At 36.2% G+C, this 26,151-nt stretch overlaps 4 protein-coding genes across 4 annotated transcripts; 1 reads left to right on the top strand and 3 right to left on the bottom strand.

Moving 5' to 3' along the window:
- Nucleotides 1-1,160: 1,160 nt before the first annotated feature.
- Nucleotides 1,161-3,286, bottom strand: LOC106138154 (pancreatic triacylglycerol lipase). The gene is made up of 5 exons (XM_013339209.2): nt 3,155-3,286; nt 2,672-2,858; nt 2,037-2,431; nt 1,593-1,926; nt 1,161-1,224 (listed from the first exon to the last, which is right to left on the bottom strand). The coding sequence occupies exons 1-5, from the start codon at nt 3,240-3,242 to the stop codon at nt 1,179-1,181; spliced, it is 1,050 nt and encodes a 349-aa protein (XP_013194663.1). The 5' UTR covers nt 3,243-3,286; the 3' UTR covers nt 1,161-1,178.
- A 2,324-nt stretch (nt 3,287-5,610) lies between these two features.
- LOC106138196 (uncharacterized) lies at nt 5,611-12,949 on the bottom strand. The gene is made up of 10 exons (XM_013339281.2): nt 12,818-12,949; nt 12,364-12,415; nt 11,644-11,789; nt 10,839-11,081; nt 10,032-10,380; nt 9,269-9,321; nt 7,283-7,469; nt 6,649-7,043; nt 6,096-6,429; nt 5,611-5,777 (listed from the first exon to the last, which is right to left on the bottom strand). The coding sequence occupies exons 1-10, from the start codon at nt 12,879-12,881 to the stop codon at nt 5,732-5,734; spliced, it is 1,869 nt and encodes a 622-aa protein (XP_013194735.2). The 5' UTR covers nt 12,882-12,949; the 3' UTR covers nt 5,611-5,731.
- A 977-nt stretch (nt 12,950-13,926) lies between these two features.
- LOC106138194 (pancreatic triacylglycerol lipase) lies at nt 13,927-18,004 on the top strand. Its single transcript, XM_013339279.2, has 6 exons — nt 13,927-14,370; nt 14,677-14,848; nt 15,238-15,386; nt 16,490-16,738; nt 17,141-17,474; nt 17,708-18,004. Exons 1-6 carry the CDS (start codon nt 14,295-14,297, stop codon nt 17,763-17,765), a joined length of 1,038 nt encoding a protein of 345 aa, XP_013194733.2. The 5' UTR covers nt 13,927-14,294; the 3' UTR covers nt 17,766-18,004.
- Nucleotides 18,005-18,421: 417 nt separating this feature from the next.
- On the bottom strand, nt 18,422-25,771 carry LOC106138139 (sodium-coupled monocarboxylate transporter 1). The gene is made up of 14 exons (XM_060947990.1): nt 25,587-25,771; nt 24,855-25,014; nt 24,436-24,501; nt 24,296-24,347; nt 24,148-24,215; nt 23,517-23,671; nt 22,969-23,109; nt 22,375-22,483; nt 21,993-22,102; nt 21,203-21,345; nt 20,604-20,731; nt 19,796-19,968; nt 19,109-19,331; nt 18,422-18,557 (listed from the first exon to the last, which is right to left on the bottom strand). Exons 1-14 carry the CDS (start codon nt 25,766-25,768, stop codon nt 18,489-18,491), a joined length of 1,779 nt encoding a protein of 592 aa, XP_060803973.1. The 5' UTR covers nt 25,769-25,771; the 3' UTR covers nt 18,422-18,488.
- Nucleotides 25,772-26,151: the final 380 nt, after the last annotated feature.

Here is a 26,151-nt window from a genome sequence, read left to right as displayed (position 1 = left end):
AAAAAATAATATTTCAGGTGAGATCCTCAGTACACGTTTCTGGATATGCCTATTAATGGTTCTTTGTACTTCACTCCAAAACCCTAAATAAGACTAACATGTGTAAAATAATAATAACAGTCAAATAGTACCTCTGTTTCTACTTATCTTAGATAATAATTTTAATTAACATTATCTTACGACATCATTCCGATAATCATGTAGATCACGAAGCCATGAATGGAAGAACACTTAACATGTGATTTACAATAATACAGGGTGACTTTTAATTCAACTGCACAAATTTAACTGTTAAGTGTAAAAAAGTTAAAAGAAAAATATCGGTTCATATTTCAGAAAGTATGAAAAAAAATAAAAGTATCAAAATCCACGATCCTAAATATGTCATATCACCCCGGCGGGCGGAAAAGCGACGCGTAAGGTTCAGAGGTCAACGACACAATTCATTCAGCTGAGCGATCTCGACAACTCTTTACTTGATCTTGATACTAGAAAAATAATTTATTTTTCAGACATTTATTTACATGTTTAGTTTTAATTACTTTTTGTAGTATTGGTCTTTAATAAAGCGTGTGACGTAGTTTTTGAGGGTTTTTTAAATGTGAAAATGATGACGTTTAATTTAAATAAAAATAGGCTCAAACGGCTCAGAAGCATGGGTATAGTCTATGTTTAAAAGGATGCAGTTGTTTTAAATGTCACCCTGTATAAAACATGTCATTGGCGTATCGCATCAGACAGCATTTAAATTGATAAAATGTTTTCTAAAACAATTATTAATTCTGCGCTTTAAGAGTCTATGTTATACTATGTTTACTATGTTACACACATCATGTCTTAATCCTTTACGAGATACACAGAACTTAGAAAAGTATTTAAGAAATGGCTTATTGATAAAATAGATTAAATTCAATTTTCTGAATATCGTTTATTAGCCATCTAAAAATTTCCTCAATTCTTCAAAGTAAGTAAGTTACTTACATGGAAAAACTTGCGTTTTACGATCAATCATGAAAAATTGTCAGAAGAGTTGTCATTGAGTATCTCGTATCTTCAGCTGCTATAGAACACAGGTTTAAATAAAACGAGTTTATTTGTTAAAATTTTTCACAAAACATGAATTCTATCTTGGATAAATAAGAGAAAAATATAAACAATGCTTAGAAAACAAAATTTATTCAATAAGGCCAATTATTGCTTGTCGCCAAACCATAGATTCCAATTCTGCAAAAGACAAAAATGCTCAAGTTAATATCATGGAGTGAACTTTTGATTATTATTCTAATGAAATGAGTTACATCCGTAAAGAATTGTACGATTTAATATAAGAACATGATTAAAGTTTTCTACATTAAGACCGCCTTTTATTAAATACAGAATGGATTGTATTTTGTACAATAAAGTATAAATAATTAAAGAAATATTATTTTATATTATACGAGTATGCAGCATACAAAAAATAATATTTCTTTAATTATGTTATTTTTTATTTCTTAAACAGCAATACTGAAACCTTTGTGGCTACCATGGTAGCAATGATCTTCTTTAACACCAAATGAAAACTTTTAGTAAGAATATTTTCATGTCCTTACCCGCGCTTTGTCACTATTCCATTGCCCATATTGAGTGTACTTCCGGAGCACTGTACATTCTGGGCTTGCTGTATACTGTTGCACAGACGGCCCGCTAGGTGGTTGAACTGCACCGTGGCGGCGAACAGTTGGTAAGCACGGCTGTGGGAGCAGGTGCTGATCCAACACCCAGGTTGGGGGTTTCTCCCACCGTTAGGATAAAAGTCACTGTCGGCTATTTGGTCGAAAATTCCAAGCAAGCCACCGTCGGTGTGGATGGCTTCCACATACTGACCAGCTTGACTGTTCAGAGCGTTAGAGTTCCCGCCCCACAGAGGTCCAGCTGGGTCCAAACCTTTAATAAAATTATTCCTTAAAATCATTGATTTCCAAAAATAGTGTTGCCGCATTTCGTTAACTAATAGGTTGACAAATCTTAATTTTTATGTACATTAATCGACTTACCTGTAACACGAGCAGGTCTGCCACCCGCCTGTCGTCCAGCATTGCCAACAATATGGGCGCCCAAACTGAACCCAATGAAGTGCACGTTATTCCAGTTACCACCAGCAGTGTCAATGAGCCAGGTTATAAAATTCCCAAGGAACTGGCCAACGCTAGGGACAGCCAAGTAAGCAGCAGTGTAAAGGCCATTGGCATGGTTTGACCAGTCCACAACGATAACGTTGGCATCTTGTACGGCCAGGTAAGCGTCTCTGATGAGCGGGTTCAATGCAGAGTTCCCATTGCTGTTCCAACCGTGAACGATTACTTTTAACGGTCGGTTAGCAACGTAATTTGAACTCCAAATGGTGTTTGCATTTCCGTGTACAATCACCTGAGGGTTGGTGGGATTATTTCTGTAATAAAAATTAATTGTTGCAAAGTTTTTAAGTAGGTATCTAATTAAAAATGACCGAAGTAATATTGAAGTCAACATTATTTTATCGTCGCATTTAAGCCCATAATTGCAACTGAGTGTCATCATTGTTCTTAATTCGATCATTAAGCCATCCAGCTGCATTGTTCTGGAGATTGTTTAATTTGGCTAATTCTGCATTAACACAAACAGAATTGTTCTATTATCACTAGGAACATACCTTGTGTACAGCCAATATTGGTTATTAGCACCGTTTCTGGCAGCAGCTGCAATGTCTGATACTGGAGCCTCGAGATCCACTAGGTGTGGAACGCCTTCACCATCCGGCATCCAAATGTAACGGCTTTCTCCCTCGACATAGTGGCTATTATCCCCTGGTACCGTGGGGATTGCACTGCCAGTGCAAACTAGGAGAAAAATTATTACAAATCAATCACAATGAGAAGCTTTCTCATATAATTGAAGACACAATTATTATTCTCAAGCACAATTAAAACCACATGGTTAGGAATTAAAATACAGAAAGCGAATTAGCTCTCTCGTATCTTCTCTTGAAAAAAAGATAGTTTACTATTCTCATGTTTATTTTAAGAAGTTAACTATTCACGATGTAAAAGGTAATAAATTAGTATATATCTAATAGAATTTTTAAAAAGATACACAAAACTTGATGTATAATGTATATAAAAATAATAATACTGACGAGTAATGAGTGAGACTAGAACTACTAGCAACTTCATTGTGAGCCTATATCTACTAATAAACAACAGAAAAGGATCATATTTATACATGTTTTATCTCATTCAAAAAATGGTTCGAGGTTTCAGATATCTAATTCAAATGATTGATCTGAATTTTGATTGATTAAGTACAATTGATAATCAAATAATTGATGGTAATCGGTCTAAGGGTTCCGTACATATTAATATGGTACCCATTGAGTATCCAAGTCCCAAATCAAACTATTATTTCAACTCGTTAGCTTAATCTCAGTTTGTCACTCTTTATCGTACGAAGAGTAAATTAATTTGAATTTTTAAGTGAGTGTTTATGCGAAAACAATAAAATATTGTTGAAAGATCTTAAAAATTGTCACTAAGATGTACCTATATCTGATATAACATTTTTAACTAAATCATCAAACTAGTTCTTGTAGTAAGCATAGAATTAATTTTATTTCCGTCCGTTAAATCAGTCTCAGTCTCTCAATCGCTGTCTAAACGCTCTATAGATTATTTAGTTGTTTATAGTAATTAGGTAAGTACATACTTAATTAATTTATATTGTTAAAAAAATCAATAGAGAAAAGATATTAAGATATCAAATCAGTTCAGAATTTATAGAAGATCAAACAACAGTTATTCATTCATGTTTACAAGTAAGGACAACTGGTGGCTATGCGTCTTATCAAGGTAATGAAAACGTCATACAAATTATCTTCATTGTAACATATTTTGGGGAATAACTCAAGTTTAACCAGATTGAAGATAAAATAACATACGCGTCACACAGATGGTAGGTAATTGTTTTCAAATTAAAGGATGGCAGGTGTGGCCAGATAAGGATTTTTGGAGCTATACAGTAGAGGAATTTGATTTTATCAGAAATGTGTGCCGTGTGATTCCCAGCACCAATATAAAAAAGAACTCCCTCTCACTCTTTCCCATGGATGTCATAAAAGGTGACTAAGGCATAGGGTTAATAACTTGGGATTCTTCTTTTAGGCGATGGGTTAGCAACCTACCACTATTTGAATCTCAATTCTTTCATTACCTATACCAGCTGAACGTGGCCTATCAGTCTTTTCATACTGATGGCTGTCTGCCCCGCAAGGGATATAGACGTGATTATATGAATGACAAACATATACATATATGTACCTTTATATGCTAATTGTTTCATTTCTGCATTGTCTATTAAAAGGAATTATAAGTCTCCGGTATACCATATTGGTGCGCTGTAGTACCTAATAGTGTTTCGCCTAGATTTTTTTACTTAGTGATTTATTGTTGGTAATTTACCGTATCGTTTTTTTCTTATATAATATAATTCCGAGGCCTTAAGAGGTAGAATATGTGTTCACAGAAACTGTACCTAAATACTAAGACCAACATTGTAACCATATTCGAAGAATAAATGATTATGATTATGTTATAGTGCAGTACAGATCGCAGCGTGCAGGGGTCGTGGCAAATGGGAAGATGTAGTCTCTCTGTCTAACCTTCTGGGAAAGAGGCATTTGCGAAATATCCACCTGACTCATTTTTACTCTAAGCTTGAGTTTGTTATATAGTCATTGTTTAATAGTAGTTAAGTGTAATTTTCAGACACATTTGCAGTACAAATTTTTGGGCGTGAAATGAGTCAACATTGTTTTTGAAAGTCACCGCAATCAGCTAATCGAATTTCGCCATGATTTTAGCTTATAACTAGAGATCGGATAATCGGATGCATATTTACCTAAACTAATATTTTTGATAAGAAAGTATGGAGGCGGCTTCTTGCTTAAGGGATTCGAATTATTATGAATCCCGAAAATTTTATAAAACAAGAAATTGAAATTTATCGTATAGGTATGATAAACACCTTTATAAACGTAAGCGATGGATGATCATATTTATTAAAAAAATTACCTACCTACCGGGATTCCAGAATTATACCGCGTGATTTTTTAGTCAGTACAATAACTTTCTGAGGTTATTCAGACCATAATTAAAACATTAAGTGTATCAATGCCGAATCCCGGAATTTTTGAGGTACAGAAGTACGTTCCATACTAACCCAACACCCCAACTTTAGGTAAATATGCATCCGAATATCCGATCTCTGCTCCAAAAGACTGACTAGTCTTCTACAGTCGGTAGAGTAACGAATTTGCATGGCAAATCTGAACAAAAGAAAATAAGATGCAGGGTGAATAATGGATATGTCCTTGGCCTTTCTAAATAGGTTTTCGTTTTTATAAGGTTCACGTGATTTCATAGTTACATGGGTTCTTTTTCTGCTCATTTCCCTTTGAAAATTGTGTTCTATGATCGATAGCGAATAGAAATATATGTAGGTATTATATGTATGTGCAAAGTCTAGAGCCCAGTTACGTGTTCCTTGCAATGTTTCCGGTACTTGTAGTCGTTCAGCAAAAAAAAAAAAAACTTTAAGCTGAGTTATCTGATTGAAAATTTATTTGCCAAAAACCAGCAAGGTTTAGGGTTACCAAAAGTTAGCAAGAGGTTTTTATACAAATAAAACATTTATTTCCTAAATTATTTTTTATTTTATTTTAGTAAGGCCAGTTGTTTCCAGTTGCCAAACCGAAGATGCCGTTTCTGTAAAAGATTAAAAATACTTAATTTCATAAACATGAATTAATAATTTCAATCGAGTGTCATTTTATACCCTAGTCTAGAGTAAATCAAGAAATTAATTTTTCCTTTTGGCTTTAAGATATACTTAGCATTCCTTTTAAAATGTCTAGTAATATATCCTATAGAAATATAATGGCTAATACGAGTATTTTTTAATTTTTTTTCTCTTGTCAGTTGAAGCGAAGGCGAGAAATGCAGTACTTGCAAACAGTTATAAAAAATGGAAATTTGAAATGGATGGTAAATGAGCGTTTAAAAATTTTTGCAATTTGAACTTACCCTCGTTTTGTCACAATTCCGTTGCCCATGTTGAGAGTGCTGCCAGAACACTGCACATTTTCTGCTTGTTGTAGATTACTGCACAGACGTCCGGCCAGGTGGTTGAAGCGAATCGTGGCAGCAAAGAGTTGGTAAGCACGACTGTGGGAGCACGTGCTGATCCAACACCCAGGTTGGGGGTTTCGCCCACCATTGGGGTAGAAATCACTGTCGGCGACTCGGTTGAAGATGCCGAGCAGACCGCCGTCAGTGTGAATGGCTTCTACGTACTGTCCCGCTTGGTTGTTCAGAGCGTTAGCATTTCCACTCCACTGAGGGCCAGCTGGGTCCAAACCTAAAATATATTGTCAATGTATGTGAGTGAGTTAAGCTTTTGTTTAACATCAAAAATGTCTATGCTCTATATAAAAAATGCATTTAAGATGCAATACAGTAACATACACGATTATTCCCGTAATATATAATTCAATAACTTTTAAATGCGCTTAGAAAATTTTGTTGTGAACATTATGAACCACTTAAAGAACACAATCCCACTTAAGCTTAAGGTTACCTGTGACACGAGCAGGCCTACCACCGGTCCTTCGGCCGGCGTTACCAACAATGTGGGCACCCAGACTGAACCCAACGAAGTGTACATTATTCCAGTTGCCACCAGCAGTGTTGATCAGCCAAGTTATAAAATCGCCAAGGAACTGGCCAACGCTGGGAACTGCATTGACGCCAGTACTATAAAGACCATTGGCGTGCCGTGACCAGTCCACGACAATAACGTTGGCGTCTTGGACGGCAAGGAAGGCTTCCCTGATCATAGGGTTGATTTCAGAGTTTCCGTTGCTGTTCCAGCCGTGCACGATGACCTTCAACGGTCTGCTGGCCACGTAGTTAGAGTTCCAGATGGTATTGGCATTTCCGTGAACGAGCACTTGGGCATTGTTGGGGTTATTCCTGTAAAGAATTTAATCACTTTAACGACTTTTTTGATCTTTTCAAAACCCATGTGTTAACACTCTAAGTCACCACCACCACCAGCTAACAATATGGCTAAATACTCATCCATGAAACGTAAAATCTCAAATTTTTATATGGTAGCCGTTTTGAACATGAACACACACACAAACAAAAGAACTTACACTTATTAAATTATGTAACAATATAAAAACGGCAACTGTATGGCAAATAGTTACCTAGTGAACAGCCAGTAAGCGTTGTCAGCGCCATTTCTGGAGTCGGCAACGGCTGCAGGATCCGTCGCCTCGAGGTCCACTAAGTGTGGGAGGCCATCACCATCAGGCATCCAAATGTAGCGGCTTTCTCCCTCGACATAGTGGCTATTGTCCCCGGGAACCGTGGGGATTGCACTGCCAGCGCAGACTGTGAAGAAAGTTATTAACACATTAAATATGGCCTTTCAGTTTTTGTGTGACTTTTGGTAAATAAAAAGAAGATTAACTAACATGCAACGAGAGGAATTAACACCGCTAGGAGCTTCATGGTGAATAACAACTATTATCACACGGCAACAGGTGTCATTTATATCGGAGGTATTATCTTGGACTGCTAATGCGGCATTAATTAATGACAAAAGATAATACGGCTTAAAATTTAAAAATAATAATATTTTCACATTGCCCTTATAAATAAATGCTGCAAATAGGTTTCAGCGGCCTGATTTGATTTAGAATTAGCTTTAGGCGGCTTTAGCTTTGGTCTGGGTGCTGGTCTGAGTGTGTTCAATATATTCTTTTCAAATTTTCTTTCATTGAAAATGAAATGTAAACTTTAGAGTAACAAGGAAAATACACAATATCATAAAATATACCGTATTAATAGACGATACCTACCCACGGCCCTAGTTACAATACTACCACAATACAACGCCACCAAATGGGTTAATCTCATAAAAAACGTAATAATTTATTAGTCTCATAAAAATAACACAGTGTGTGCCAGCTGCTTCTCTTCCCGTGTAGATTTTAAAAGTGAGTCAAGGGAAAAGCAAATAAACTTGGAATTCTTCATTTTGGCGACGGGTTAGCAACCTTTCACTATTTGAATCTCGTTTCCATCTTAAGCCTTAAAGCTGCACGTGGTCGTAGCTTTCTCTAAAGACTGTTGATTCTGCCTAACTTGTAAGGGTTGAAGAGGTGATTATATGTGTTAGAGATTTGTGAACGCAATCAAATTATATAGTCTGTGGTAGCTTCCCGCCCTTTTTTGCTCTCGCTCTCTGGTATAAATACGTCGATATCTGTGAACACTGTTTTTGTGCGCAAATTAATTGTAATAAAGTAATTTTCATATCTATAACATCCAGTTTTTATTTTCTTGCTCTAAAATCATCAATATGTATAGATGTACTAGTCTCATAGTTTTCAGATTTCTTTTATTCTTAACATCACCAGAGTTTCAAAAATAAATGCGTGATTGGTACTAGTAATATTGATTGATGAGTATACGCGAATGATAACAGTATTTATTGTAACGTTATCGCAAAATTGTGAACATCATTGCATTGCAACAAATAAATATGTAAGTATTTATCAGTTTCACCTTCTGATATTTTCCTGTAAAGAAAAGCCTTGGAATTATATTTCCATACGATTTTAAAGGATTTTATCACTCTATTAATAACATGTCAAAGCTTAGAGTATTGAGTAGTATCATTAAATATGCAGATATTCTAAGTTATATACGTAAATTGATCACGGCTTTAATCCTTTTGGGGTAGACAAAAAGATTGAAGAGCAACGTTCAGCTGGATGACTTAATGAGAGCTGGAATTGAGATTAAGATAGTGACAGGAGGTTGCTAGCCTCCAAAGAATCCCAAGTTTTACAATTTGCACGGGAAAAGACGCAGTTTGGTAGATATAAACATAGAGTGAAAAACTATGTTTTTTTCTGGAGATGATATTCTGTTGATAGCCTTTTACGGCACCATGGAAAAGAGATATACTGGTAATACTCTAAAGTTCCAAAACCACAAGCCATACTTAGAAGACCAGTAAACATAAATAAAAGTAGATTGACTAAAGATATATAAAACTTAGGTAACTATAAACTGTCGTAGACTAAAAACAATATATAAGTCTAACCAATTGTTTTTATTTATAAATAATAAACTTAACAATAATACATTTGTTTAATACAAATAAAACGTTATAATTTAACCGAGGGCAAATGGAACAGTCGGGTTGGTCAGGAACGTGTAGATTCCGGATACGCTGAAACAATCATAAATAAATACATCACTCATATAAATATGCACCAGATGTTTATACCTTACGAGATAGACAGAGACAATTGTCTAGAAATCGTTGAGCTGGTTGCCTTAATTGGCATTCATCAAATGAAAATTGTGATTCAGATAATGATAGGTTGAAAGCCCATCGCCTTATAAAAGAAGCCCGAGTTGAAAAGCCAATAATACTACAGGTTATAGTGCAATTAAGTAATTATCGGAAGGAAATCACGGTAACCTCATGAAGTACGTATCAGCTTGACTTGACTCTTACTTAATATAAATATGAATGAATGTTATTGTGTATGTATGTTTGTTACTACATACATATAATCATGTATGTAGCCCTTGCGGGGTTGATTAAGCCAACAGTCTTTAAAAGACTTATAAGCCAAAGAGCTTATTAGTAATTATAGATTTGAGATTTAAATAGTGACAGGTTGCTAGCCCATCGCCTAAATAAAGAATCCCATGTTTATGAGTATTTCCCTTAGTCGCCTTTTACGACACCCATGGGAAAGAGATGGCATAAGTAGTTCTATTCTTTTTTCTATTGGTGCCGGGAACCACACTTGTGGATTTTTATGAAACTTTACAGTATATGGATAACCTACATCAGAATAACAAATAGGTTACGATTTTATACGAGCCAAACCGTGATCGGGCGCTAGTTTGGTTATAAAAAATACGTACTCTGATTTTGGTTCACTCCCGCCGAAAGATATGTCCCGTTCACCTTCGCAGGTAAGGGTGATAGCAGACTGGTAATCTTCACAAGCAGTTCCAATGAACTCGTTTCCTCCATTGACCTCCCTGGTTATAGACTCGGAATAGAAGGCGTAGGCGTAAATGTGAGAGCAGGAGACGTCGACGAAGCAGCCATTCTGGTAGGAGCCTCCGTTCGGGTAGAAGTCGACGTCACCCAGGGGATAATCGTAGCCCATGATGCCACTGGTGGTGTGGAGTACTTCTACCACGCCCGCGACGTCAGCATTGAGGAGGTCGGGGTGGTGAGTCCAGCCGAACAGAGAAGGGTCCAGGGCTGAAATTAGTAACGCATAAATCTATCTGATAAGTCTACTTATAATAAGTAAGAGGTTAAGTTTGTAAATTTGTTTGTTTGTTTTTAGGGTAATCTTTGGAAATATTGAACCAATCATGTAGTTTCTTTCATCGTCAAAGAGGTACATTATCTGATGGTGATATTTTTATTGTTTGTGCTACAGGCCGTGGAAAGCCGGTAATTATAAATATACGGAACAAGTCACATACATAAGATAGAAAGCATTTCTGGGGACACGGAAATGCGCACACCAAGTCGAGCATAAAAGCGGCACAGTTTTTTTTATGAAAGAAAGCTTCTTCTTCTTTTAGCCCTTTTCCTGAGCCTGAATTTTCTGTTTAATTAATATACTTTGTGCTGCCCAGTCCGTTTTCAAAAAGCTCGTACTATTTTGTTTTTTTTTTTTTTGGAAATATTTCGACTCGTTTTCTACTAACCAACAATGTGAGGCAAGGGTCTCACTGAATTCTTGGCTGCGATACCAGCAATATGAGCGCCCAAGCCCACACCAACTATCCTCATGGAATCCTCATTGCTATTAAAGTTAGTCAGCAGGAGATTGATGAAGGAAGCAATCCTCTCGCCAACTTGGGGGGCATTAGCGAGGCCCTCGACATAGGCAGATCCGCCAACACTCCAGTCGACAGCTATCAGGTTCACGTCATCGACGGATAGATGAGCTGGAACGTGAGAAATATTAAATCAGACCGGACATGATAGAATAATGATCGATTGAGATGAGGACCTTTATAGATCGGTATAAAAACAGTCGATGGTCGAGCTATTATGATCATTACCATCAAACTGATATCGGTCCCGGTTGCGCCTTCACCTCTCTGAAAATGAACCCGGGGTTCGCCATACATATTCACGGTTTTCCACACAAGAAGTGTTATGACTAAATGTTTACTCAGGTAAAACTAAAAAATCGTGAGTAAACCCATACGTTCGGCAACTGCATCTGTTACGTACGACGTATCATGTTGGATTATTTTCCATTTCCGAGTCGCAGAGGTCAGATGGGAGCCGCTTCTCTAGAACCAAATGGGCACCTTTTTTGACATTCATACATTAAATCACATCTCTTTACCTAATGGTAGGCATTAACACTCCTATTCTCTTGAACAATCCTTGAACACTTCTTTCGCTACGTCCACATTCATCACTTTCTTACAAACTTATCACTATAAAGTATTCTCTAGATAGTTAAACATTCGGTAAGTTCAAACATATATTTTTTACCTGGGATAACGAAGGCATTGAAGTTATCAGCAACACTTTCTCCAAAGTTGTGTATGGTGAAGACAGTACGGCGTGAGTTGGAAAATGAAGATGCACTGATTGAACTCACAGATGGCAGAAGTGGCTGGCTTACGCTTGGGTTGCTCCTGGAAACGTATAAGAGGTTTTGTTACAACAATTGAGGATAAATCATTAGAATCAGTTCTTGCTAGTCCCTTGTGATTGTAACCTTGTGGCGAAATTTATACGCCACAAGTCACAAATATAAAGAATTTAATAACGCGACGCTATCAATCAAAAACAGCGAAAAACCTAAATCGCGCAAGCAAATATTTCTAGGATTTGAGCTATACATACAACCTCCGACACAGCATCGTCGGAGCCGCGGTTCCCCAGGCATAACACCTAGCCCGGCGGAAGATCTTCCCTTTGGTGGCGGTCGAGCCGAATCATCGCTCCCGCTACAACCTCAATGTGCATTTTAAATCATATATTTGCAGTAACGACTTATTTGAATCTTTTTGATCGTATTAGTATTTTCCCCCGTGTTTTTCTACTAAAATGTATGTAATTTTTACATGCTGTGAAAAGCGTGTATCAATTTTAATATCCTACGCTATCTTCGATATTTAGAAGATATGAGTGGTCTTTTTCTATAAATTAAAATTAAATAGCCGAGTCAGCATAATATAGAACATGTATTTCCAATGATTTACTTACTGACTGAATAAGTGGAACACTACATCAGTGGGCCCCAGGTTATATCCAGAGGCTGAAAATAATAAAAAATTGTGTCATGATTACATCAGCTGAGGCAACATTATTACTTTCAGGAAAATGGTTCATTAACATCATCTTCCTGGCGTTAGTCCCGTATATATTCTGTGGAGAGGAGTCCGGGGCGCGCCTTTGACCATGATCCTGGATTGAGTAAGTCTGGTTATTACATGAAGCGACAACCATCTGACCTCCGCAACACAACCCATTGTGGATCATGGTGACACATCCAGTTACCTGAATAAGCAGGTATCCTTACAATGTTTTCCCTCACACTAATAGTACATGGCCGAGGTAGAATAGAACCTGTGCTTCCTTGTGCATAGCTATAGAACAATTAACCAATTTAACATTTAAATATAGAAAGAGTTATGTTATTCTTGTTTGCAATACATACCCAATCCAATAGAGCACACAGCCAGCACACTTACAAACGCGTTCATTTTGTCGTAAATAACCATTAATTTCCGAAAACAAGTTGATTTATATAAACTTTATCGACGATTATGTACTTCCTTCTTAGAAATTTTTAATCTACCCGATAGTAAAGACACAGCAGTTAAATGTCATAAATTAAATTTGATAATTTTATATCCGCTCTGATTATGAGAAAATCGTCGTTCAGTTTTGTCTGAAAATAAACACTTAGATATTATAAGTACATCTATTGACAATATGCAATAAGTTTAATGGCTTTATAACGATTATTTTAACATGATAAACTTATGCCGTGTTCCTGGTACTTTAGGACCATTCCTTATATTTCCCATAGATGTCGTAAAATGTGACTAAGGGGAAGACTAATAAGCATAGGATTCTTATTGTAGGCGATAGGCTAGCAACCTGTCACTATTTGTCTCACAATTCCATCATAAGGTGGCCGAAACGTTATCTTTCAGTCTTTTCAAAACTATTCGCACTGACGCAAGGGTTATAGACGTAATTATATGGATGTATTTAGGTATGTTTAATTTTACTAAATTTTACACACAAGGAGATTATTTAAAAAAATTCAAGCCTTCTCATGAGAAACTTATTTTAAGGTCATGCCGCGTTGTGTCTGAGAGCATAATAAATAATATTAAAGGATAAGATGTGAGCCAAACATGTTCTGGTTTGTGCATATTTATGCTCGAATAAGCCTGTTCGTGTAGTGTCTCTCCGCAATCGATCGTCTGCAGTACTACAGTAGGTAAGTATATCCTGAATACTTCCACAATGAAAACCTGTGTAATGCTTCTGATATTGTATTATTGGAAGAAAATATGATCTGTAACAGTCTAAACGTTAAGAATATGTTTGAGTCGTAATATTAAGAATGTCGTAGGCTATAAGAAGCGTGCGAACGGATAGAAACAATAAGCTGACCAATTTTTGTATGTATAAGTGTAGATAGTGAGAGTATGTAATGTAGGTACATTTTATACATTATCTACAATGAATGAATAATAACTAAGTAGATATAAATTGATATAAGTGGAAATTTATACTATAGACAAATTAAATATTTTTAATAATTAACAATGATATGGACACTGATAACGTTGGGTGTTAGCTAGTATTTTTATTGATATCATAAATAAATTTCGTGTGAGGCTGAAGAGTGATTTGAAAGTTACCAGAAATCCCAAAACAAAAAACAGCCGAAAATGAATTAATGCAATATTTATAATTTCTCAGATTTATATAGCTTCATGAAAATATTTTATCTAAATAAATACTTAATTAATTCATCAATCAATTTTTATGTCATTTAAATTAGAATTACGTAAGGTAATAATGAGATAATTCACAGAATTATTTGCTTTTGGATTAAGATATTTATCTGTAATGAAATAGATTGTACTCGTAATGAGGACAGAAACATTGAATGTATGAACACTGACATTATTTTGGTGAGGATGCTTAAACTAACAGCTGTTTTCACTATTTGGCTTGCTGTAGTTTCAGGTGAGCTAACTTTCTCTATAATATTCCATCTTACCTTTCTATTCTATCGATATATGTTTAAATCGGAATGTCTAAATATTCTAATTTATATATGTATTAAAATCTATGCTTTGGCTGTTTCATGCTATGATTTTAGAAATTTCTTCACAATTTGCTACACTCTACAAGCCTAGTATATTATCGAGTGAAAAATTTTCTTTACAAAATTTTAAATTCTCTATTTTAAAATAGTTCTATTGTATATAAATAAATATACTTCAAATATTAATTATTATTGTTATCAGGCTATATTTGTTTGTTTTTCAGCGGCACCAGCCGACCCAATTCTTCGTAAATTGGACCCAACTCTGCGTTTTCAACATGAACGGGATTCTACCGGGAAGTACCATTTGGTTGACATGTGGATGACCTTAAGTGACCTCGCTGAAGCGAACAGATACAGCCCTGTTACTGATAATGTCTACCATCTTTTTACTAGGTGATATTTCTTTTAAGAATTTCTCCTTCTCATGTTCCCACTTTTTTTAAATCCCGGTGAAGCCCAGGGTACACTTTTTGACCATGTTCTAGAATTGGGTAAGTCAGTTTTTTACACAAAGCGACTCTCGTCCAGACTCTGCAACCTTAAACCCTCTCTCCTAACTCTAACTCCTAAAAGTCTAGAACTATAGGAATAAAAATTTCAGTATAATAAATCACCCGTTAGTGCCGGAATCGAAATCATCCGGTAAGAAAGTCGAGTTTCAGCTCAAATTAATTTTCTATAGATAATTTCTGAAGTTGTTGTTTGTTCAAGAATGTATCCATATTTTATTTTATTCTACATAATCCATCTATTTCAAAGTACTTACTTGTATTTTTTCTCAGAGCTAACCCTACAGTGAGTCAGCCTATGCACACAAACAGCATTGGCCTGCTCCAAGCAAGTAATTACAACAACGGACGTCGAACCATAGTCCTCATCCATGGCTGGAGAGACAGTCCCATCTCAGACTCTATGGTCGCTTTGATCCCAGGTAACTATATCATACAGTACACTTTTATAAGTCGCATTAGCCATATTCAACGGCGCAGAATAAATCAACCTATCAGCGAATCAAACCGAATGGAAAGTTTCAATAAAATAACGACCTCATAACAAGTACATTAAATGTTTAATGCAAAAACAAATTTCTTTTCCTATGACGCTCATACCTACTAGCGGGAAGTGCAGTTCGCGTTTAATATAAAGATAGGTTTATAACTATTGGTTTAATTATATGAGATTTATTCTTTTAAAAAACTGAAATTCAAAATACTTCGTATAATAAAGCGGTAAAAATATTTTGTCTGTACCTACATTTAATATTTTGACCGAAACGGATAGAGATTATTTTTTAAACTTTTTTGTCCGTCTGTCTGTATCTGACTGTATGATCAAGATTCAACTCGAAATTAACACGGACGAAGTCGCGGGCAACAGCTAGTTTGTAATATCTTTATTGGACAGTAATTTACACTATCACGAGAAATAGTACATAGTTATAAAGAAATGAATCATCATCATAATTTTAGCCAATTTAGCTAGATAGCTTCTAGCTAAAATTGGCCTTCGAGACTTTTGGTTTTTCTTACATATTTTTGCATTATCTTGTTATGGCAAATTTATTATTTTATGGTCTTGATAAGTTAAGATAATAATAGCTATAGCCACAGTAGCAATATTGCTTTAAGTATTTAAATTGCATTTGCAATAAAAAACAGCTACCTATATAGAAATAAAACGTACGCAAACCCTTTTTGTTTTCTGCACACGTGCTGAGAGCCAGCCAATCAAAACATACATTTTCGCAATTAATAATACCATTAATAATTCTGATGTACCTAATAATATCCTTTAAACCGTGATAACACTTTCTATTCAGACTTACAACTGACAAAATACAAGTTAATGAATGTGGTTTATGTATATGGATGGAACAAAATAAGTATACAGGGATCGGGGCGAGTAAAAAGATAATACGTTTACATATATGTACATTTATTCTCTGCCTGTCCGGGAAAGAGGCGTGATTTTATGTTTGGACATATTTTACTTAATCTCTCATCAGCTCATCATCTCCCATCAATCCTTTTCTAGCATTTTTAGCCGCCGAAGACCTGAATGTTTTCGTCGTAGACTGGACTGCTGCGTCTGACTCCATAAATTACCCGGTCGTACTTTCAAATGCTGTTGAATCCGGACGGGCCATCGGTCATTTTATAAACTGGTTGAACGAAGCCACAGGGAGCTCCCCGGTGCAATACCACATCGTCGGCCATGGACTTGGAGGACACCAAGCGGGTATAGCTGCTAGGACTGTGGTTGGAGATGTGGCCTATGTTACTGGTTAGTCTACTTCTGATCGTTATTATAAAATCGTGATCGTTGTAACGTTGCCGTACTATCAATAGTATTCATTAGAACAAGGCCACACAAGCAAATTGTAGTACGATCGTATTCATTCAATGAAACATTAGATATCTGATTGCATTCTTAGCTATTTACTTTACTTAGCGAATAAGGGACTTTATTTTTCTATACATATTTATGATAAAAACTAAACGACAAAAGAAATAAAGTTTTAGTTAAACTGATGCTATCTATTATATTACCAAAAATGAAAATCTCGATTTCAGCAAAAATAACGATTCCGTTGAGAGATTTTCTCTATTGATAGTTCCAAAAAACCGTTAAGATTCAAATACTACTTATTTTAATTTTTAAAACTGGATTCATAAATAATTACAGGTCTTGACCCCTCTATGGTGGGGTGGATTAACCACAGCGACCGTTTCAGCCCAAACGACGGCTCTTACACCGAAGTGATCCACACCAACTGCGGGGTCAACGGTTACATTTCAGACTTGGCCCAGGTCGATTTCTATCCGAACGGCGGAGAATCTATGCCCGGTTGCGACTCCCACGCTTGTGACCACGCCAGGAGCTACTTCTACTTTGCTGAGTCTATCACCACTGGTGGCTTTACTGGCAGACAGTGCGTTAATTACTTGGCTGCCGTACTCCAGACCTGCAATGTACTTCCTGGCACGCTCCAAATGGGTGGTTTGAGACCCAAATACGGGTACGGGTTGTTGAATTCTCAAGGAGTTTCCAATTTTGTTGAGCTTTTTGATTAACCCCTCACTTGCTTATTAAGTTCTAAAATAATCTTAGTGTTTTTTGGGAGATTTCTGGACAAAGTGACCTAATTTTTTGTTCAGTAATAATTTACATTTCAAGTAAATCAAATTGAGGAACAAAACCTTTAAAACATCATATTAAAGCTTTTTTAATAATTTTTGATAATCTTTTCAGGAGTTCTGGAGTATATCTAGTCTGGACTAATGCCGCACCCCCTTTCTCACTGAACTAACGGGAACAAAGGATATTTTGTGATCCCTGGCTGGTTAAGATAGAAAATAAACTTTTTCAGATTATAATTTTATTTATTGTTCCATAATGTATTTAACTGGTTAGTAAAATTCCATGCCCTTTATTTGGGCTTGGTTTAAAAAATTTTTAGTTTTATCAACTCCTCAAATGATTGAAGGGCATGAGGATTTTTTGCAATTTATTTGCCCAGTTCAAAAATACATATATATGTAAACAATATATGTTAAAAATAAATATTATAAATGTGTTAACAAAGCTCTTTTATTTGATACCCCACACAACACTTTCAGGTTGTTTCAGTTCTTTACTTTTAGTCCTCTAGAGAGCGCCGTAGTCAATTTAATGTGAAGTCATATAACCAGCGGACCTCATTTGTCTAATGAACATACCTAGTTTAGAAGTTAGGGGGGAAAAGAATGTATGTAAATGTATTTATCTATAAACATACCTACATACATACAGGTCAAAAGCAAAAGGAGGGAGGGTCCTTTTGCTTCGCTTAAAACAGGGGCTCAGTTTTATTCTACCTTGATAAAATAGAGTTTAAACTAAGTAATCTAATAAGAATATTAAGTAGGTAATGCTAGGTTGTAAAATCATAAACGTATGTATAGGTACACGTTTTATTGCAAAGTTCTTCATTGAATAAATTATATAACTATCTTTGGTATGAACAGGTACGTCTGACAACGAAACATTCTCATCAGCTGACTTCTTCACTTTCATTGATCGGTTTCATGTTAATTGCACTAGAATTCTTCTGGCAGCCTTCCTGTAAAGAAAACAAGTGAATAGAAAATATTTAAAGAAAAATACTTTTTCTTCTTCTTAGAATTCTTTTTCCTGGCTTTTTCTCGGTTGCATCCTCACCACTCTGGAGAGGAGCTTGGGGTACGCCTTTGACTATGGACCCTGAATTTGGTGAGTTAGGTTTTTACACGAAGCGACTCCCATCTGACCTTCGCAACCTTTGCAGGCGAACCTAACCCGTAATACATCGATCATGGTTACAGAGCCATTTGCCTGAACGTGATGTAAAACTCCTTCAAACATTCGGAGAAAAATACATATTTATTCTAACTTTAACATTCTTCTTTCTCCCAGAAGAAAGAAGTTCGGTGAGCGTCTTTTGACTATGTTCCTGAAAAACCTAAGTTAGGTTTTTACACGAAACCACGGCTAAAATGCAAAAACAATTTTAATTAATTTATTGTAGAGATAATCCTTTTTCTGGTTCGAACCTCCAACGAAAACATCACCATTAAATATATTTCTAATCAATATAGTGAATAATATTATCAAAATTAATTTTAAGTACCTTACCTTATTATTTCCATAAGCTTGTATATAGGTGTCATCAGAAGGATGCGGAGGCTCCCTATACAGCCTTCGGAGCTGCGGGGCCAGTAGCCGAGGGTCCGGGGGCACGTGCGCCTTGCCCCGGGCGCGGTTCACGCGGGAGGCCACGGCACCGACGCATATCGTCACCAGGGCCCCGGCCAGGGTATACCACATGTAAGAAACGCGAAGCATAGGGTTGACTTCACTGAAAAAGAAATTCAAATGAGTCATTATTTTGACGGTCTGTTGGTCTGGTCAAGAAGATATTTTTTCGGATTGGCTTGAGTCGCGGATATTTATCTATTTAGGTAGGTGGTATTCGTTATAAAATATAGTATCGTTTAGTTTCCTTTATTACAAATCTCAAACTTACTTTGGGCCTTACTCAATCTGTGTGATTGGTCCCATTTACATTTTTATTATTATTTTGCCTGGTTCTTTCATTCTCGTACTAAGTACAACACTCGCAGGTTATGTTTCTTTTCAGCAGTAAAAATTTTCATGATCCGTTCAATATTACCGAGAATCACCTCTTACAAACAAACAAATAATCAATGTTTCAAAATTAACCTCTTTATTATAATAATATTGATTACATTAATCGGGTAGATATTTTAATGTCTGCAATCTGAAGACTAAATCAACTTTCCATCACTAATTTGTACTCACCTAACATCAGCATCAGCGGTAGTGGTTTCGACTACTGTATAGTTATATGTGCAACCGGCCGTGCTGAGTGGTTTGTGGGCATGCCAGATCTCTCCCCTCGCGATGGCCATCTGAGCGGTGAGACACCAACACGACATAGCAGCTAAGCCCGTGACGCCGCCCACCAACGCACCCTGTATATATCATAACCTATATTAAACCGCACCCTGTATATATCATAACCTATATTAAACGCAAGAATTGATAATAGACGGGGAAATAGAAATTCCTCTCTATGGATGTCAACTTTTTATTACTTTGTATGAATGTGAAATACGATACAAGTACATTGACAAATATTTTAAGATTAAAATATCTAGTTTTACAACGGGTTTGCTTTCAGCAGTTGTTTTAATTTACAAATGTACTCGTACCTTCCTGTACGCCGTACTACATACTTTAGTTATTAATTTATTTGTTTATTATTATTATTATATTATTATTATTATTATATTATTGTTATTTATATAATTTAGATATTATAATGTTTATCTAGACAAATAATGACAAAGGTAGGTTCTCTAGAGACAAGCCCGGAGTTCGCCTGGCACCACGATACTGAAATGGGTAAATCAAGTTTTACAAGAAGCGACTACCGTTTGACCACGGCCGACTTGCAACCCATATCAAACCATGTTCTCTGTCAACTCTCATTTTTCCCGATACTTTTCCTGTGGTCTATCAGATAAACAATGATATTTAGCAGAGGGATAGAAAGGATATAAATACGTTACAAGAAAAACTAGCAAAAAAATATGTTGTGTCTGACCGTAGCATCCACCCACGGCATGAGGATGCCCATGGTAAACACGCCAAACTGAGGCCCCATTGTCATCGCCTCCAGGGTCATCGTTAACTGAAGAATCGTCCCCATTTTCTCAACAATGAATACTAGCGCTGAAAAGGAAAATCCTGTAGTATCATGGTAGTACCTGAGTTTTTAGTACAAGCATTTGCCTTGGCATAAGCAGCAAGAAGATTAAAATTATGTAGTACCCACTCGTAATACTTTAGCGCAATGGTTTAATCAAACCATCTTTAGAACACTTTGATGTCCTTCACAAGGTAAACACATCCAATTGTTCCATCCAACAAGGGACTCAAAAGCCATTTTTAGCTGAAAAGGTGTTCTGCCTGTTCTACATGTCATCTTTCGGGTGCAAAAACTTTTCCTTTAAAACTCGCGGAGGTCAGTTAAACAAGCTTCGTGTAAAAAAATTTAACTAAACCAATGTTGGATTGGTCTTCAGAGAGATGAGAATGTAATCGCAAACAACGCCAAGAGGAAGAAGTATATATGTTTAAATGTACACGCAGTACTCTGCTATAAATATCACTGCAAAATCCACCACCACGCATACTATTTACCTACACATAGTACACCAAGCAGAACGACGACTCCTCTCATCAGCCAGCTAGACTGGCGGTCAGTCAGCTGTTTGCTGTTGAACGGCTTGTAGAAATCCTCTAGGACTACAGCAGACATTGAGTTTAAACTCGTTGACAGAGAGCTGAAAGACATCGGAGAAAATAACAATAATTTACGCCACACAAATACCTAACCTAAAAAGATAAGTGACAAGAAACAGTGTTGCGAGCCTCTTACTCGTATAATAGTCTGAACAAGTCTGCTCTGTCAGACACACACGCCAACGAAGAATTAGCTCTTCAATATTAGAACATATATCCTATGCAATATACATTCTTAATTAGGTATACTTTGATACCTTACAAATTATTATCATCGTTCATATATATATGTATGTCTTCATCCATCTGGAAGAATTCTCGCATAAAACGCATTTAAATTTCGTATATTTGCCCGCAATTTTGCGACCGGCCGCCAGCTTTTCGTCACTCTTTATTGGAAATGATGTTTTTAAATTTCAGCTATCAAGACTTTCACGGCTCGAAAGAATGCCACGGATTTGAAGTGGTATTTTTCTAAGGCGAAAACCAAATGCCGCGCTATATATACCGAAAGTATTATTTGCTAAAATAGTTGCTTCAGGCACTCCAAGCGGATACTTCTTGGCATGAAGAAGAAAAACCGCATTAATCAAAGTTGTAAATCCAGCAATCGAAACCAAAATGGGCTTATAGCTAGCTATCAATAAGATTTCTCCAAAATACAGTAGTAAACAAAGTTTCTCCTTACCTAAGAGCTGCACTAAATATTCCAGCGACAAAAACCCCAGGTAGTCCCGGAATGTCTCCTAGAACATCCATGACCAGTAACGGCAAAAGTTGGTCCTTCGCTTTCGCTAGCTAAAAATTACACCGCAATTAATTCACATCTGCTTGTTACAAATTCCTTTTCACTTATTAGACACGAATTTGTCGACTCAATGATCATTGGTGTGAAACCAAATAATGGCACTTATAAAGTAAAACATCAGTATATGCTTATTCAAAACGGTTTCCGGTAGGACCAGAGAGGTAATAAACGAAAATACACTATCAAAAGGTCATAAAGCTGATGAAATAAAGCATGGCCAACCAAAATTCCATTTCTAAAAATAGGTTTTGTATCACCTCACCTTTGTTTGCAGGGGATCGCAGTCATGGAACCGGGCATAAATCAGCAGTCCACAGTAAAGACAGAAACAGTAGAGAATTGATATTCCTATGCAAAATATGAACACTGCCCTGAAATAAAATATAATCTAAGGATCTTAAGGAAACAAAGAACTGGTAAAAAATGTGTATATGTGAAAATATAAAGTGGTGTAATATAAATCGCCATTTACTGAAATTTGAATCCTTCCCCCAGTAAGCGATATTGAAGATGTTATATTTAAAATTAGCGACCGGGCCTGTATGTATTAAGTATACAATACTTTTGAAGAATTGTCTAAATAACAGTGAAAATTGCTTGAGAGTGCTTTGTGAGGTTTAAAAGATTAGTTTTGAAATAGACAGACGCAAAAGGCTTATTTGTTTTCTCCAAGGTTTGTTGTTTTTTTTGTTGCAAGGGAAGTGTGAATTAGTAACGTACGTTGATAAAATATAGAACGTTCTGGTGAAAGGTTAATTAAGATGAGGTACCCAAAACAAGTGGAAAGATCTACCTATGTTTTTTGGAAAGAAACTAATTAAATGTAAAATGTATGTTTGCAGTGTGTAACTCTGACCATTTCGCTCCTTTCAGAGTTGGTAAAGCCAGATACCGCTGCACCATGGTCTGGTTGACTGCATTCGCTTGCAACCAGTACACCACTCCTCCGACCACCAAGCACCAGATGGTGTGCCGCGTTAAGGGATTCGGATCCCAGCTACAACAAAATTATAAGATAAAATTCGTACTTTGCTTCGATAGTTTTTACGAGAGCGGTACGCATTAGTTATAATGTCGTTAATTCTCAAATATCTCTCAAACGGCACTGAATCAAAAGCAGCTGGTATATATATCAAGTTTTCTCAGAATCCTAATATGTACAAATAATGACAAGGAAACAGTCGCATACCTACATAGATGCAAATAAAAAATTAAACTGGCAAGTTCTCTAAACAGCCAGTGTGTTATTTGAAAAACTTGTCACCGGCACAAAACGTTGAAAATGGAAATGAAAAATTGTTTATTGACTACATGGATATATTTTAGGGGGGATATCTGAAGGTACAGTATCCAAAAATTTAGGTTTTGGTTTTGATGACATCTGAACTCATGGCTAAGACTTACTTCGGTAATTCAATTCGTCCACTGTCCATATTTCTTTGCCATACAACTCCAATGCCACCGACATCCATAGTGCCTTTAATTGCTACTAAAGCCATAGCACCAAACATCGCAGTTATTTGGATAACGTCAGTCCAAACCACAGCTTGGAGTCCTCCCTGAAAAGATATTTATTGAATTGTCTGCCATGAAAGGGAATAACAACACATAAGGTGAGGGAGACCTAAAAAGAAACTGGAGGGCAGATATGGGAGGAATAATACGAGCGTTAAGAATATGCAGTTCTTACAAACCACCAGGTAGATGATGCACCTTTTAGCTCTCATTGAAGACAGGTAGTATATGAGAGAAGGTTGACATTGAACAATTAAGAATACGTTTCTCAGAATAAAGTCTAATTTAATATCTACTTTCATTCATCATTTCTCTTGACACGTTCTGCATTCGATAGGCTACAAATGAAAGACTATTCGAGATTGGTTGGATTGGATTGAAATCGGAATGATATAATTTTATTTCTATGACATAAAGGGGCGGTAACCGAGTGGCGAGACCAGATGGAGTTACTTTCTAAAGGTTATATTCTTCATTTATTGTATTTTACAGCTCAATTCTAAGCGATATCCATACTTACAGCGCAAGTGTAGAAAATGCAGACCACGCAAACAATAGGCGTAATTACGTGTATATCGACACCAGTTACTGAAAAATAGTGCATTGTGTTCATTTAAAAACCTTTTCTGACTAACAGAAATATAGTAAATTTAACACGATATACTTACCTTGATTAAAAGCCAATGCAGGCACGTAAATCACAATTGGCAACCATCCTATCTAGAAAAAAAAATAAAAGTTAAATTTAATTATTAAGTTTCTTATAAAATACCTAGTTTTGTACAAGGTAACTATAAGTTGAACTTACCAACGTAAAGGCGAATAAAACTGAACCAAACAATCGGACTCTATTGTCGAATCTCAGCGATAAGTACTGAAAATTAATAATAAATGAGGTTATAAAAATGTAGTCTCTGCCCTCCAAGTTTTTCCGAAAATGTCGTAGGAGACAGAAGCAGAAAGGACTAGTAAGTACCTACATACAAATTCCTACGGCATGTTGTTGGTATCAAATAGAGGACGATACCTATTATAAAAAACAATTTATTTGTATAGTTAACAACTAAGAATGAAATGCGAGAAATTAACATCGCAATGTTCCTTTACCAAAAATTTAAGGGAAAGCTAGTTTAAATATCAAGAATTTATTAAATAAAAAATTACTGCAACAGCATTAAACGTTGTAGAATATTAATTATAAAAAAGTACATGGAAATCAGAACTTACCTCGTAATTAGAAGTAATTTTGAGCTCGTGGAATACGGGCAAGTAGACTTGAGTCATGAAAATTGACATTAGAAATATTCCTATTATTATAAAGGCATATTGGGTCCCATACATATACACTTCTGTGGGGGATCCCAACAATGTGATTCCAGACACGAAACTGAAATGATATTTCAAATTAAGTAGGTATATTATATTTCTTACTTCTTTTAAACTCAATTCTAAGTAAAGAAAATAGAATCCTGCTATTGAGCAGGATCAGGTCATGTATCATGTCTTATATTCTTTAGTAGAATGGGTGACTGGATACTCTATGTGATCCTATCCAATGAACAAAGGGGATAGAATCCATCATCCATTTAGAATTTAAAGCACACTAGATCTCGGGAATAGTAAGTTGATAACATTTTTTGGAGTTTAGGCAAAAACAGTGCAGACAGTGCTGGAGTAGGTATTTTATTCTACCAGAGCCATAGAGACAAGTCAACTTTTCCTTGAGGCGCTATTGGTAAGCAGGTCTCTTTTACCATCTAAATAGATCTTTACTACATCTAAGTATTAGAGTAAACCACATATTATGTTGATAGGTTCCATCTTCACGAGACGAAAACCAGCTGGCATACATGCACGTCGTTTGACTTTGTGACCAAACCAGCATACCTAGAAGCAATCATACAAAACTCAATAAAGGGAGCTACAGTATCATCTCTAGATAATGCAATATCATAATACCTTGCTACAAGCGACATAGCAACGGGTACAACTTTCATATTCCTTCCTCCAAGCAGATAATCGTTTTGTGTGGTCTGCTTCTTCATAAATCCCCAATAGACCCCCACCACAGCACTGATCGCTAACATGAACACAAACACCACATAATCCACCCAGGTGAACTTCTGCATTTGATGCACCATTTCGTTAACCTCCTCTGTCTCCATGTTGTCTTATCACTGATACGATATCATAAGTCTCCCAAAGGCACCCACTTGAATGGCACACGGTCATGACTTACTACCTCAATCTGTTAAGGTGTGTGCATATAAGTCCAGTTCAGTACCCAAAGCGTAAATTGACCTAAGGGAAAGGAATGTTTCCTGGTGGGCATTGAAGCAAACAGCATGATAGTATGCACTGCACAGATCGCTGCCATTCGAGTTCAAGTTTTAAAACGAGCAAAAAAGAAAAAAGAAAGGCAAAACTTTTACAAAACCATCACCCTGTATTTCGAGTAAAATAGTGATCTTTAGGTTTAAGTTGTAGTAAGTTTCTTGCAATTAATCATTTACCTAAGGAAAAA

This window comes from Amyelois transitella, chromosome 3 (assembly GCF_032362555.1).
Source record: "Amyelois transitella isolate CPQ chromosome 3, ilAmyTran1.1, whole genome shotgun sequence".
NCBI classification, from domain to species: Eukaryota; Metazoa; Arthropoda; class Insecta; order Lepidoptera; family Pyralidae; genus Amyelois; species Amyelois transitella.
This window is presented reverse-complemented; position numbering and strand designations above follow the sequence as displayed.